The sequence below is a fragment of the Panthera onca genome, chromosome C2 (assembly GCF_046562875.1).
Source record: "Panthera onca isolate mPanOnc1 chromosome C2, mPanOnc1 haplotype 2, whole genome shotgun sequence".
In the NCBI taxonomy this organism is placed as follows: domain Eukaryota; kingdom Metazoa; phylum Chordata; class Mammalia; order Carnivora; family Felidae; genus Panthera; species Panthera onca.
This window is the reverse complement of record NC_138347.1, coordinates 340102-355713: the sequence shown is the minus strand read 5'-3', so window position 1 is coordinate 355713 and position 15612 is coordinate 340102. Positions and strand designations below refer to the sequence as shown.

Below are 15612 nucleotides of genomic sequence, written 5' to 3'. Positions count from 1 at the left end.
AGATCACGTCACCTGCACGGAGATGTAGGTTTACTTCTTCCTTTCCGGTCCGGGTGCCTTTCGTCCCTCCTGCAGTGCTGAGTGGAGGTGCTGCAGCCTGTTACCCGTCTTCCACCCCCAGCTGTGACAGCTGCCCTTCATCAGAGGAGATTCTCAGGGTACCTGTTTTATTCAGACTTTTTGTGTCTTGTTTTCAGTCTTGAGAGTGAGCTGGAGTTGTGGTTTTGGTGTCTTGAAATGTATGGTTTTTGCCCTTTATTCTCTTAATGTCGTGTTTCTCGTTGGGTTTCACCGGTGGAGCCAGCCTTGCGCTCGTGGGATGAATCCCACTTAACTTTGGTGTAGGGTTCTTTTTTATATCGTGCTGGATTCGGTTCGCTAGTATTTTGTTAAGGATTCTGCATTTATGTTCATGAGAGATGTTGGTCTGTACTTTTACAGTTGTGGTGTCTTTTTTTTTTATGTTTATTTTTGAGAGAGAGACAGAGCATGAGCAAGGGAGGAGTAGAGAGAGAGGGAGACACAGAATCTGAAGCAGGCTCCAGGCTCCGAGCTGTCAGCACAGAGCCTGACATGGGACTCGAACTCATGAACCATGAGATAGATCATGACCTGAGCCAAAGGTGGACGCTTAACCAACTGAGCCACCCAGGCACCCCATAAAGTTGTGGTGTCTTTGATTTTCATATTGGGATGATTTTTGCCTCACAGGTTGAGAAGTGTTCCTTTTATTTTTTTGGATAAAACGTTACTTCTAGATATATTTTATGCCAACCAGAGCCTTTATTTCTGAGAAAATTATATCCTGTGTCTTCATGTGGATTGACATATGTTTTGCCCTCTTTAAAAATCTTTTTTAGTGCTCACTTTGGCAGCACATATACTAAAAATATTTTTTAAAAACACATAAGGAAAATCAGTGGCCTGGTCTTTTCAGTGGTTAGCCTGCCGTGAAATGTTTGAGAAATGACTGTGTGTTTCTAAAATCAAAAGTCTAGATTTCTAAGTGTTACAAAGATAAATCAGACCCCCAAATGGTATAAAATTAGTTTTGGAAGTTCATGTGGGGAGTGTGATCAGTATGTTTTAACAGCTTCACTGAGATACGTGGAGTTCACCAACCTGAATTGCGTCCTTTGCAGTTTTAGTACAAACTCAGAGCTGTGGACTCGTCACCACAGCCAGCTGTAGATTGTGTTCACCACCCCGTGTTGAGCCCCATGTTGTTAGCGCTCACCCTCACTTCCTCCTCCAGCCCTGGCCACCGCGAGTCTACGGTCTGTTTGCAGATTGGCCTGTGCTGGACCTTCCTATGAAGGAACCATCCCCCGCCCCCCCCGCCCGCGTGGCCTTTCCTTGTCTGACTCCTTTCCTGATGTTTTTGGGGCTCGTCCGCGCTGCGGTGTGTGTCAGCGGCGATATGTTTTGCTGTGGCACGTGGCCTTCGCAGTGGCGTAAGCAGCCCTTTCTGTAGTGGCTGCATTTACCGCCCAGAGTCTTGGAAACGCAGGAGTAGTTTGGAGATGTGACAGAATGGGCGCCGTGCGGCCGGGAAGCACCCCATGTTGTTTTGTGAAGGAAGCAAGTAGAGTCAAGCCCCAGGTGGGCCTTCGTCACACAGGATCCCCAAACGTGTTCCAGAGTGTGTGTGTGTGTGTGTGTGTTTACTCTTTCTCCATGGGAACAGTGGCCTGTAGCCTTCGTGTGCCTCTTATGGACTTTCCCAAACTGTCTCTAAAGTTTTCAGCCAAACCCTATTATTGAATTTTGATTTTTTTTTTTTTTAAAACGAATGGTAACGTGATTGCTTAAAAAATGCAAAGAAAACGTTTCCTAAGTTAAATAAGTAATTGTTCTTCATGATGCATCTTGGAAAGAATTTGAAGTGATTGATGTAGCCCCTTTGGTGTTATTTTCACTGTTGATGGTTAAAATTTTTAAAAAAATAAGTTTAATTTTTTATTTTATTTATGTTATTTTTTATTTTACTTATAAACATAAACCTGTAGGTTTCTTGGTATGTTGCTTTCCTAACTTGGAAAATAGAAAAGTAACGATCCCTGTGTCCTCACGAGGCTGGAGCGTTAATCGAGCGATGCCAGGAAGAGCCTGTGGTCCGTGATGCACGGGGCGCGTCGCGGGAGGCCCGGGCCGGGTTCTGGGCACCCGAGGTTCCCTCCCAATTCCGCGGGTATCTGTCTGCTTGTCTCCAGACACGGTGCCGCCTCCCGCCTCTCCTGGGGCCTCCTCACCCACGGAAGCTCCACCGGGCCGCCCCTGTCACGTTTATGGCCGCCCAGAGGGGTTTCCACCAGGTGACTCCCTCTGTCTCCCTGGAGGGGGCCCAGATCCCCGTGTCGGGCAGGAAGCTGGGGACTGTCCGCTTTCTCCCAGGCACCCGGCACACTCCGTGCTGAAGGGCATTTTGTAAGTGAGGCGGTTTGCACTTAGTGCAGGTGCTTGACCCTGCCCGTGTCCGTGTGTTGGCGTGTGTGCGCGCGCACGTCAAGGTCGGGTGCCAGAACTGGGGCCCGTGAAGGCTCCTCCTTGTTTCGGCATGTGGCGTCCCCTCCTCACACTGGTGAGAGCCTGACAGTTCTCAGAAATGCAGGTCGAGCCTTCACCACCGAGACCCCGTCCGTCTGAGGCAGGGGGGCTGCCCTGACTCCACGCCCCGTGTGGAGGGTGCCGGCCAGGGGCCGCCCCCTGCTGAGGGCTGGGCTTCTGCCTTCTGCTTCGGGAACGCGCGCACGAAGGGCCCGTCTGTTGTTTTGCCGTTGACAATAGCGAGAATTGGAACTGCGGCGCCAGCGTGATGAGCACAAGATCCGGCAGCTCCAGCGGACGGTTCAGGACCTGGAGGCGAAGGAGGAGGCCCGCCAGCGCCAGTGCCCGGAGTCGGCGCGGCTGCAGGAGCAGCGGCTCAGCCTGGAGAAGGTCCGGCAGCAGCTGCTCTGGGCCGCCGGGCTCCTGACCAGCTTCGTCAGCCAGACAGTGGACAGGTGAGCGCGTGGGCTCCGGCCACGCCCCCGCGAGCCCCGCCTCTTCCGTGAGGAGCGTGCACAAGGCTGGCGCCGGCGTTTGGTGTCAGGTCCCCATTTTTAAGCAACAGACGCTTGTTTCTCTCGCCACGTGTTGACACATTTGTGGGCAGCACTCTCCTGAAAGGTGTTGACAGCATGTGTTTTCTCTATTTTGATATGAGAGGAAAATCCAAGTTTCTTTTAGATCTGTTCTCCTCATGCCCTTTTACAATTGCTCACCACCCAGAGGGTCTGGACCTGATGCCAGGCCCCTCCTGCCCACTCCCACCGCGGTTGGGTGGGGCCAAGCATCCGTGCTGTGTCTGCCTTGCCCACGTCCTCAGGATCACCACTCACGTGACCAGGGTGTGTCTGCACGGTTGAGGGACTGACAGGAGTGTTGACACTATAATTAATTAAATTAATATTTGCCTTTTCCTGTATGCACAGAAACTCAGCAAATACGGTTCTCCCATCTGTAATTGGATTCGTTTATACAGCAGTATGATCTCTGAGCAGACTTGCCTGGGCTTCTCAGACTGTGCACAGGGCTGCACCACCTCAGGGCCACCACTGTCATTAGAGAGGCCCGAGTCCCTAACTTTGTGGACAGGGCATGGCTTGAGGAAGCAGTCATAAGCAAGTCCTCCTGGGGCTGCATTGGACCCATTTGTCATCTCTCCACGCGTTCCCAGTGGCTCTGGGTAATTATCAGGTGGGATCTGGGTGAACCCTCTAAGTGTCTGTTTATTTTCACAGGACAATTGGCGACTGGACATCATCAAATGAGAAAGCAGTGACGTCCTTACTGCACACGTTAGAGGAGCTCAAGTCTGAGCTGAGCGCGCCCAACTCCTCCCAGGTGAGAGGTGGGGCTGCCTTTGCGGTTCCTTGTATCCCTCCTCCGCTGCCACAGAGAAGTGGGTGTCTTCTTGGGGATTGCCACGTGTTGCCCCCAGAAAGCCGCCTGACCTTGCCGATGCTCAGGCACTCCCCCCAGAGGGGCACGGGCTGCTCTGCCCCAGGCCAAGCCTGCTCCACGTACACTTGGGTTGAGAGCCTGAGCTCTCAGCTGCGCCTGTCAGCTGCATGGGAAGGTGTTGCCTTGCAGGAAGGTGATTAGAAGTTGTGGTTGCTGGGGCAGCTGGGTGGCTCAGTTGGTCAAGCGTCCGACTTTGGCTCAGGTCATGATCTGTCTCATGGTTCATGAGTTCGAGCCCCATGTCGGGCTCTGTGCTGACAGCTCGGAGCCTGGAGCCTGCTTCAGATTCTGTGTCTCCCTCTCTCTCTGCCCCCCTCTCCCCCCAACTCTCAAAAATAAACGTTAAAAAAAAAAAAGTCATGGTGGCTGACACAAATTCCTGGTAGATGTTCCTTGGTAATCGTGAAAACATCCTGTTTATTGTGAAGGCAGCATGCATGTAGGCAGCAGGGGACCTTGTACCTGCTGAGCATGAGGGGTCAGTGTGGTGCATCCTGCCCTATTTACCAGTGCCTCTGTCAGTGTCCTGTGCCTGCTGTAGGCTGAGTGTGGCTCTGATTATGGAAGTAACGAACCTGTGTTAAGGGACTTAGTCGGCGGACCCTCGGGGAAGAACCCACAGTGCTCTCTGGGCCCTCTGTGTGCTCCCCTTGCTCACAGAGGTGTGAGCAGGCCGGTGCTCTGTAGCAGGCTGGCCCTGTCAATGCAGCCCAGGGCTGTGCGAAGTCAGTTTCTTACAGGATCAAAGAGAAATGTGCTTTGATCAATTACTGTTTTCCCTCCCATAGATGGACAGCTCTTCTTAGCCCCACAAGCTGTCACTGAACCCCAAATATGGATAAAACTATAATTCCTGGAAATAACCAACAGTAAAAATACACAGTGTGTACCTTTTCTTTTTCTTTTTTTTTTTTAGACTAAGAGCGTGTGCGAACAGGTGAGGGGCAGAGAGACATTCTCAAGCAGGCTCCACCTCCAGCACAGAGCCCAACTCGGGGCTCGATTTCACAACCTTGGGATCATGACCAGAGCTGAAGTCAAATCAGCCGCTCAGCCAACTGAGCCCCCAGGGACCCCTAAAGTGTGTACCTTTTAACAAAAAACGTATATCCGTTAATTTTTTTCTCTTTTCAAGAAAAAAACGCCAGCAGAGCTGCAGGTCCAGCTGGTGGATGTCCTGCTGAAAGACAATGACTCCCTCACGAAAGCTCTGTGCACAGTGACCCAGGAGAAGGCTGAGCTGCGCCTGGCGGTGTCCCAGCTGGAGACGTCTCTGAAGCAGCACCTGCTGAAGGGCCGTGTCCGGAGCGTACGTACTGGTGCTTCTGCTCGGAGATGGCATGAACCGGGCTTCCTCTGGGCTGTGGGCTTGAGTGCTGGCTCTTTCCAGTTAGCTGTCATGGGCTCTGACCTCCCCAAGATGCCAGATGCCTTATATAACATTTCAGCAGGTTTTCCACTTTGCACACAGACACGGGACCCTTGCCGGGAGATGATGTTTGATACATGTTCATGAAAAGAAATCTGTTCATTTGACTTTTATGTAATGAAAACGACCTCAATTTTCCTGATTGTGTAGTTTGGTGGACTTTCTTCTTAGAATGCCTGATTTTTTTTTTCTTTTATATTTAGATTGTCGTGTCCCTGATTTTACTTTTATGATGAAAAAATTTTTAATTGTTTTTTGGACTTGTATGCAGTAAAATCTGCCCCTGGTAGGATGCCATTTGAGTTTTCACACACATGTGGATTCTCGTGCCCCGTGTGACCACACTGTTAGCGGAGCACATGGCCCAGTAGCACATCCTGTTCCCGGCTGCCGGCAGGCACGGCCTGGCTCTCTGCGGTTTGCCTTCTCCCGGTGCCACAGAAGCGGGCCCACACGGTGTGTAACATTTCGGAGGGCTCCTCACTTCTCTCCTAGCGCCCACGAGATCATGCTGGGCGTTGGCGTGTCAACAGCTCCTCTCTCGTGCTGCTGAGCAGCGTCCATGCACAGATGTGCCTCAGTTCAGCCGTCTGGCTGCTGGAGAATATTGGGGTTGTTTCCGGTGCTCAAGGATCGTGATCAGTGCTCCTGGAAGCTGCTGTGAGCAGGGTTCGTTTCTCCGGTGTAAATACCCAGGAGGGGACGCCGTGTCCCGTCACATTTCTGCCGAACCCTGCCGAGTGCCCAATAGCTGCACCATCTCACTTGCCCTTGAACAGAACGTGGGAGTCTGGTCCCTCAGCATCTCCACGCTTGGGGCGGGTGGTGCCTTTTCTTGTAGCGTCCCGCAGTGTGCGGCGACATCTGTGTTTCTTCTTAAGTGAAGAGTCCTTCCAAGTCTTTGCCCACTTGTGTTTTTTTTCCCCCTTTTATCTATTTGCATTGAAATCCAAGTTAGTTAACATATAGCATAATAATGATTTCAGGAATAGAATGTAGTAGTTCATTACTTATACATAACACCCAGTACTCATCACAACAGGTGTCCTCCTCGGTGCCCATCACCCATCTAGCCCATCCCCCACCCACCTCCGCTCCATCAGCCCTTAGTTTGTTCTCTGTATTTAAGAGTCTCTTAGGGTTTGTCTTCCTCTCTGTTTTTATCCTATCTTTACTTCCCTTCCTATATGTTCATCTATTTTTCTTAAATTCCACATATGAGTGAAATCACACGGCATCTTTCTCTGATTTATTTTGCTTAGCATAATACTCTATAGTTCCATCCATGTAGTTGCAAATAGTCTTCGCCCACTTTTAAATGGCATTGTTTTCTTATTTTGTTGTGTTTCCAGTTCATATATTGTGATATGTTTTGCAAATCTCTTCTCCCAGTCTGTGTTGTCTCTACTGCATCGATAGTACTCTTTGCAAAACAACAGTTTTAATTTTAATAAAGTCAATTTGTTTTTTTATGGATTATGCCAAGAGTTTTATAGTTTTACTTCTTACGTTTAAGTCTAGGATCCATTTTGCTTTGATTTTTTTTTTTTTTTTTGGTCTGAGGGTTAGGTCAAGGATTATTTGTATGCAGGTTGATATCCAGTTATTCTGGCATACGTTGAAGATTGTCTTTTTTTATCAGTTTGTCTTTGCCAAAGTTAGAAGTTGCTCCACAGTTGTGTGTGTGTATTCTCTGTTCTGCTCTCCTGGCCTTCACCAGCTGCCTGATAGGTGTGGGTGACAAAACCTCCTCCAATTACACATTGGTGATCATTGCATTCTATGAACACACTAAAAACCTGTTGAACAACTGTTTTCAGAGGATAAGTTTTATGGTATGTGATTTATATTTCAATAACGCTATTATAGAGGTTTAGGCAAGCATTGACATCTTGACTGTATAACTGTAACCGTTATTGAATTTAGCGGTATTGAATCTTTCCATCTGTGAACTTGGCATGTCCCTTCATGTATTTAAATCTCTTAAAATTTCTTCCTTTTTTCTTTTTTCTTTTCTTTTCTCTTTTTTTTCTATGTTTGTTTATTTTTGAGAGAGAGAGAGCATAAGCAGGGGAGGGGCAGAGAGAGAGAGACTCACAGAATCCGAAGCAGGCTCCAGATTCTGAGCTGTCAGCACAGAGCCCAACACGGGGCTCAAACCCACAAATTATGGGATCATGACCTGAACCAAAGTCAGACGTTCAACTGACTGAGCCACGCAGGCATCCCATAAAATTTCTTTCTTAAACGTGTTGTAGTCATCAGCATTCATATTCTAAAAACATTTTGTTAGATTTTTACCTAAATATTTCATTTTTCAGGGGCCTGTTGTAAATGGTACTTTTCAAATGTTTTGCTTTCCAGTTATTCATGGCTAGTGTATGGAAACACATCAACATTCATAGGTTTGCCTTGACCTTAGGTGTCCTGTGACCTTGCTAACCTCACTTTTTAACCCTCGAAGTGTTTCTGTAGGATTTTCTACATGGACAATTACATCATCTGCGAATAGAAAGTTTTATTTTTTTCTTTCCAATGCAAATACCTTTGATTTTCTTTTCTTGCCTGGTGTACAGGCTGGACTTCCAGACTTGGACGTGTTTGTGCAGGCGTGGTCCCCCGTCTTGGGGGTGGCTCTTTGCTCTGTCACTGTGAAGGGTGGTGAGCAGGTACTCACATGAAGGCCCCGGCCTTAGTGTGCAAAGACTTTATCCTGAACAGATGTTTAATTTGTTATGCTTTTTCACCTGTTGATATGGTGATGTGTTTTGTCTTGTTCGGTCAGTTAACATGGTGCGTTACGTTGATTTTTGGATGTTGACTATCTTGTGGCGCCAGGAAAAGCCCCACTCGGTCATGATGTCTTATTATTTTTATATATTGTTGGGTTTGATTTGCTAATATTTTGTTGAGCATTTCTGTATCTGGGTTCATGAGGGATTTTAATCTGGAGTTGGTTTTTTGTTTTTTATTTTTATATTGTCATTGTCTGGTTTTAGCCTCATAAAATAAGATGAAACATGTTTCCTCTTTTTACTTTTCTGGAAGAAATTACATAGAGCTGGTATTTATTTCTTCCTTAAATATTTGTTAAAATTTAACCAGGAAACCACCTGGGCCTAGTGTGGGTTGTTTTTCAGTGGGTTGTTTTTCAACCACCCCCGCTGAAAAACAGGTGGTAGTTAGTGATGGACTTGATGTTTCTGGTGCTGGATGGAGGGAGGGGGGTCCCAGGAAAGTCAGTTTGTCCAGCTGGTTGGTGGTGGTGTTCACCTGGTTGGTGTCCTGTGGCCTTTTGAGCTGTCTCCTCCTTGTTTGCAGTCACCACACGGGAGATAACTGACATCACTGAACAGAATGAATTTGTCTGTCTTCAAGCTCCATCCAGTTTTGCTTTGCGTGTTTGAAGCTCTGGTGGGAGATAAAGTAAAGGGACCTCTGTACTGGGGAAGTAGGGTCCAAGCACTAAGGAGACTCAGGACTTCCGTTCTTTGATGTGAGAAGTTACAAAAGCTGCATGTTTTAATCTTTTTTTTTTTTTAAGTTCATTTGTGTATTTTGAGAGACAGAGACAGAGAGAGCATGAGCAGGGGAGGGGCAGAGGGAGAGGGAGAATCCCAAGTAGGCTCCATACTGTCAGCACAGAGCCTGATGTGGACCTCGAACCCACAAACCGCGAGATCATGACCTGGGCTGAAGTCAGACGCTTAACTGACTGAGCTATCCATGCACCCCGAAAGCTCGGTGTTTTACTCTTGATGAAAGCTGTCATCAGCACCAGTTCACAGCCCTGTCTGCTTCTCTGGAACTTGCTCACAGGTGTTTGGAGGTCCCTTGTTGAAGGCATCCTGTTGGCCCTGTGGGACTAAAGCCCAGTCACCATTAGAGCACTTTTGTCCTTTATGTGAGAGTTCACAAGGAAATCAGGAAGTTATTTCTATTGAAGAAAAATTGACATACGATATACTGTATTAGCTTCAGGTGTGTAACATAGTGGTTCGACACTTACACACATCACAAAATGGGGACCACCCTGGGTCTGGTTACTAGCCGTCACCACACAGTTACTGTGTTCTCTCTGCTGCATCTTCTCTACGACTGGACATTTGCACCTCTTTGTCCCCTCCATCCATTTTGTCCGTTCCCCGACCCTCCTCTCTCTGGCCACCAACCAGTTTGTTCTCTGTGTCTGTGAGTCTGTTTCTAATCTGTTTTGTTTGTTCATTGGGCGTGTTTTTAGATTCCACGTGTAAGTGAAATCAAACGGTATTGGTCTTTTTCTGTCTGACTTATTTCACTTGGCATAATACCTTCGAGGTCCATGCATGTTGTCATGGCCACTTGGGTGGTTTCTCTATCTTGGCTCTCGTAGATAATGCTGCCGTTAACATAGGGTGTAGGTCTTTTTTCACATCATCTTTTCGTTTTCTTTGAGTAAATACTCAGAAGTGGAGTTACAGGATTGTATGGTAGTTCTGTTTTTAACTTTTTGAGGAACCTCCACAGTGTTTTCCAGAGCTGCTGCACCAGTTTGCATTCCCACCAGCAGTGCAAGACGGTTCCCCTTTCTCGGCGTCCTCGCCAACATCTGTTGTTTCTTGTCGTTTCGGTAATAGCCATTCTGACAGGCGTGAGGTGGTATCTCAGTGTGGTTTTGATTTGTATTTCCCTGACGATGAGTGATGTGGAGCATCTTTTCAGGTGTCTGTTGGCCGCTTGGATGTCTCCTGGGAAAACTGTTCAGATCCTCTGCTCATTGGATTGTTTGTCATACTGAGTTGTATGAATTTTTAAAATATATTTTGGATGTTCACTTCTTATTGGATGTATTGTTGGTTGATGGTTTCCTTTGCTTTTTTAGTTTGGTGTAGTCCTATGTAATTTTTGCTTTCGTTGTAGGAAATAAATGTTTTCAAGGAATAAGTCACAGGCTGCGAGTGAACTGGTGGGGCATTTTGCCCTTCATGTCCAAGACAATTTCCATTTCTAGAGTGTTTCTTTCCAGAAAAGCCCAGGCTGTGTTTTAGAACCAGGAAAACAAACATCTGTCCTTTTCCTTCTTCCTCGTCATGGGTCCGGCGAGGGCCCTTCCACGGGGTCACCCTGGTCATAGGCTCCTCCTTTCAGCCAAGCCCTGGTGCTGGGGGCTGGTGCCACCAGGCTGCCTTTGATTCCTGTTCCAGACTGAGGGGCGGAGGTCACAGTGCACGTGGCCCAAGTACTTGGAGCTCCCTCTGGCCTCAGTAACAGGTCCTGGTTGTCCGGTGTGGACGGTCCCTTTGTTGTCCTCACTGTGGGATCCTCCTCCTCTGTTAACGCGTCCCTACTGGAGCTCTGGGCGTCTTCCACACACATCGTGGTGTCCAGGCCATGCTGTGTGCATTTGGACACGCTGCCTGGTCATGACGTCCTCAGTGTGCATGGCACCCATGTGGGGCCCTTGCTGAGGTTTCCAAGAGTGTGATTTGTTGGTGCTGGAGTAGAACCAGGGATTCACACCTGCCAGGAGTTAGCATTTCTAGGACCAGAGAGTATGAGGGTGTTTAACAGGCTTAGCACTTTGAATTCAGGGTTCTTCTCATAATTATTTAGATTTTGTTTTTAATAATAATGTACCTTTTGTGCAGTCATACTTCAATAAATGCTATGTAGCAACTACCCGTGAGTATTAATTATCTGATTGATAATACCACGTGACAGCTTAGGCACCAGTGAAAAGAGGCTGAAGGTGGCCCAGGCATGGCCCACATCATGGCATTCGGGAGATGTGCGCCCAGCCCCCTTGCACCCAGGGTGGGCCTCCCCCTGGAAAGACCCCTGGGGGAGCAAGAAACAAGCTGTTTGAACATGACCCTGCCCCTGGGGCTGGGGTTCCGAGGGGTCATCTCCTGCCGACTCTGCCCTCGGCCGTGTTTCTCAGGGTGCTCCTCTGTTGGCTCAGCCGTGTGGACGGTGCCGTGTGTGGTTCGTTACAGAGGCCGGACAGGTCTTCATGGAGGCAAGACAGGGCGGTCTCACAGAGCTCACCGCGACAGCCGGAGGCAGGGTTGCCCGCAAGCGAGGATGCAAACCCCTGCAGCATGCGGGTAAGGGCGGGTCTGAGGGCTGTGCTGGGTGTGCACGGTGTCACCTGCTTGGTGCCCTTTGTCTGTTTTTATAAAGACTGTCTATTTCTAGAGCAGTGTAAGGCTCACAGCAGAATTGAGGGGAAGGTGCAGAGACGTCCCACACCTGAGCGAGCCTGCATGGACGGGTCCCGGTCACCCAGAAGCACGGTGCATGGCGGGGCTCGCTCTCGGTGGTGCACACTCTGTGGGTCCGACAGTCGTGTAGGACAGGTGGCCGCCCTTACAGTGTCTTGCAGAGTCGCTTCCCCTAAAAATTCTCTGCTGTGCCTGGTCATTCTCCCTCCACGCCTAAAATCCCAGTGCTTTAAAAACCCTGGCCTGTTCATTGTAGCAGCGAAAGCATTCTTGTGACATGGGGTTCCCCCGGGCCTGAGCACAGCTGCCAAAACACGTACCCACCCTGTGCCTGTTTCCAGCCGGGAGACATGCCGGTTCTAGCTGTCGAGCTGTCGCACATGAGGGGAGTTCAAGTGAGAGCACCTCCATCTGAAAGCTGGCCCCATTCCGCACAAACCTCGTGTCTGTGCTTGGAGTCCCGTTAGACCACAGTCGCCACACCCTGAAAGGGCCCTGCTCATCATGTTGGCCCTGAGGTTTGTGCTCTGAGCCCTCTCGAGGGAAAAATTGTGTCACAGCATTAGGGTATAAGGACATACCTCTCTATGTGACTTGAGGGATTTCCCACAGCCCCTGAGATGTCCAGGGGGCCCAGGATAAGACCCCGCCCCGCCACAGGGGCGCACCTTACCTTGTGGTCAGATTCCTGGGGTCTTTGGGGGGCTCCCTTGAGGCTTGGAAAGGAAGTCTGTGGTCTCCCTTTTGTCTGATACAGGAGATCAAACTCTGCACAGCAAAGCCGTCCCTGGGGACGGAGGTCACACAGGGCTGATGTGACAATTTGCTGAGAAGGAAAACAGTCTGGTTCTTTTTCTTTTTCTTTTTTTGAAGATTTATTTATGTATTGAAGTTGTCTCTATGCCCAACGTGGGGCTTGAACTCACAACCCTGAGATCAAGAGTCGCACGCTCCACCGACTGAGCCAGCCAGGTGCCTCTGTCTGGTTCTTTTTAAAGCACAGTGGTACAAACGTACTGTACAACTTCTGTCAGCAAGATGTCTTTGTTCCATGACTGTTTTGCTTTTTTCTTCTTTCAGATGGAAAAACTATATCTGCATTATTTGAGAGCAGAAAGCTTCAGAAAGGCTCTGATTTATCAAAAGAAGTATCTTTTACTATTGATCGGTGGATTCCAGGACTCTGAACAAGAAACACTCTCCATGATCGCTCATTTGGGAGTATTTCCTTCCAAAGCTGATAAGAAAATTAGCACATCTCGCCCTTTTACAAAGTTCCGAACTGCCGTCAGGGTTGTGATCGCAATATTAAGGTAATCTTCGCAAGCAGGAGGCACATTGGGCTTAGTCCTCCGTTGTCTTACTGTGCAATTACATTCTTTTCTAAGATGATGAAATTTGAGGCCTTAAAGTATATGTGACATTTGCCTTCAAGAAATCATGTTGTGCAAAACTGTCAGCTGCCTTCTGACGCCAGAAGATTGAGGGATGCCTTTTTATCACAAAACAGTGCCTTGCCCCTTGATGGGTCTCTCTCAGGGTCCCTTCTGATGACAGGCACATCTGATCAAGTTCGAAACTGCATTTCACTGCTTCAGATTGCAGTTTCCTATATTTTAGTCAAATTTGTGCTCCATAAAAAGGGCCAGGTGCATAGGAACAGGGGACCCACACGAGGTGCTGTTTTCCATCGTGAGTATGAGACCGCTCCTGGGGGAGGGGAGACTGTGGGGGTCCCACCAGCCTCAGACGCCGCTCACTGTCCCAGTCGTTTGTTTACACAGGGTCTCTTTTGGGGGACAGGTATGTGACTCTGGTGTGATTGGAAATTTTGACCTGTTCAAAATTAACAGTGATGAGAATCCATTTTATATTATAATTTTAAGATGTGCTGAATTTCTAAAAATGTCCCAGTAAGAATTGTACTACTGTATCCGCTCTATGATGCCCACAAGGTGTGTCCTCAGGCCCCAGCCATCTGTGGGAGGGTACACGCTGAACGCAGTAGCTGGGTGGGCTGCCTTCCCTGGCTTCTCTCCCCCAAGCTGCAGAGGGTGGTGGGAGCCCTGCTCCCCGCAGAGACTGAGCACCGGCCATTCCGGTCCATCAGGGTTCCTTGCTCTCGTGCTCTCAACTCTCAGCCTCAGGCCACTTAGTCCCCTCACCTCTGAGTTCTGACCAGAGACCACCCCCCCACCATCTGTGTGTCCATCTGTCTGTCTGTCCATTCTGCGTTTTTGGACAGGAAGCCTGGTAGGTGGTCTGCGGGGCTGGTAAGCAGTCCCAAGGCCCCGCCGCCAGCACTCCTGACGGTGGAGGAGCGTTTTCAGCAGCAGTGGTTTGATGCGAGGCAGACATGCCTTCTAAGAGGGCCTGTGGTCAGAGAGGCAGCGGTGCCTGGAGCAACAGCCAGCAGGAAGGCCCGCTCTGAAGGGCGTCCACTAAGCCACAGAGGGTCCGTCCCGGGAGGGGTCAGGGAGCCCCCCCCCCCCCCCCAGCCCAGTGGTGCTCCTCCCGACACCCACCTGGCACTCCTCAGTCTTCTGACCAGGAGCGCCTGAGGGCAAAAGCCTCTGTCTTTGCGCCTTTTGTCCTGTGCCATTAGGTGGCGTTAGTGGCGAAGGGAGCAGGTGTTGCAGACTGATTTGAACTGGGGTCTGTGAGACTCTGAGCTGGTGGGCATCGGGCGGTTGTGGGGGCTGTGGCAAGGAAGGTGCTGAGGGCACAGGCATCAAGGTCACCACAAAGACAGTGGGGGCCCACCTGAGTCTGATTCCAGTCGTAGATCACGTCTGGATTTTCGTTGTTCTTTTCACTCCTATTTGCTCTAGTTTTCAATGTTTTGTGTCCTTTTTTTCCCTTTGTAGACTACGTTTTTTGGTTAAGAAGTGGCAAGAAGTAGATCGAAAAGGAGCTGTTGTGCAAGGCCGAGCGGCCCGCCCAGGTGGGCCCCCTGCTTAACCCCTTTACGCTGGCAGCCGGGTGCTGGCTGAGCCCATTGGAGACGCAGTAAAGCAAATATGAAATCAGTACATCCAGGGACGCTGGCAGCGAGGCGAGATGGCTTCAGAAGGAAAATGGCTTTAACACTGGGAAGCGTAGAAAAACCCAGGGTTTACACAGTTAATGGTTGAAAAAATGTAGAAATGCTAAACATGTTGACCAATAACTCATTTAGTAGAAGGTCCACCTTACTGTCCAAAACCAAGTGATGTTCTGCTTGGTGTGGCCACATCTGTCCTTGGGGCACCACTGCCTGCTGGATCAGCCACACCTGGTCCCCAGGTGCCATGCTGACCCACGCACAAGCACAGAGAACGCCCCTGTCATGGGGCACGCAGCCCCTTGTCCTGTGGGGCTTCGGGGGCCTGGTGGGAGGCTGCCAGTAGGCGGCGCCCCCTGAGCTCTGCCCCCAGAGCTGACCATCAGGGGACTGGGCTTCCCTAGTCACTGATTAGCTTTGGTTCCTACCTGTTGATTGTTGCTTCTTGAAATAAAAATGGCTTTTCGACCTTCAGGCCTTTAGGAGAGTTTTCTCCTACACCAGGTGCACCTGGTGGTCTCCAGGGTTCTGCCTCTCCCTCTTTGGAGACCTCTCCTCAAAATGGGGTGGAGGAACACCCTCCGCACTACTGCCCCCAGGATCCCCTGGAGGCACTGCCCGTATGCGTGCTGGGGTCAGGTCAGCCCTGCAGGCAAGGGCAAAACACAGGTGATCAAAACTCGGGGTTCTTGTAGAGCTTTTTTTTTTTTTTTTAAATAAGAACAATTCCATCCATCCATTCATTCATTCATTCATTCATATTTTAAAGAGAGAGCACCAGTGGGGAGCGGAGCAGCAGGAGAGAGAGAATTTTAAGCATTTCAGTGTGGAGCTTGTGGCAGGGCTCAATCCCCCGACCGTGGGATCATGACCTGAGCTGAAATCGAGTCGGACACTCAACTGAGCTGCCAAAGCGCCCATAGAGTTTTTTA

General features: G+C 49.4%; 1 protein-coding gene across 1 annotated transcript in view; it reads left to right on the top strand.

The window, feature by feature from the left end:
• Positions 1–15612, top strand: part of PCNT (pericentrin) — a 135533-nt gene that overhangs the window by 116230 nt on the left and 3691 nt on the right. The window contains exons 42-47 of the mRNA XM_060640680.3: positions 2788–3002; positions 3783–3885; positions 5141–5314; positions 11410–11520; positions 12718–12950; positions 14505–14581. Of these exons, the coding sequence (XP_060496663.3) occupies positions 2788–3002; positions 3783–3885; positions 5141–5314; positions 11410–11520; positions 12718–12950; positions 14505–14581 (913 nt within the window). The remainder of the gene's footprint in view (positions 1–2787; positions 3003–3782; positions 3886–5140; positions 5315–11409; positions 11521–12717; positions 12951–14504; positions 14582–15612) is intronic.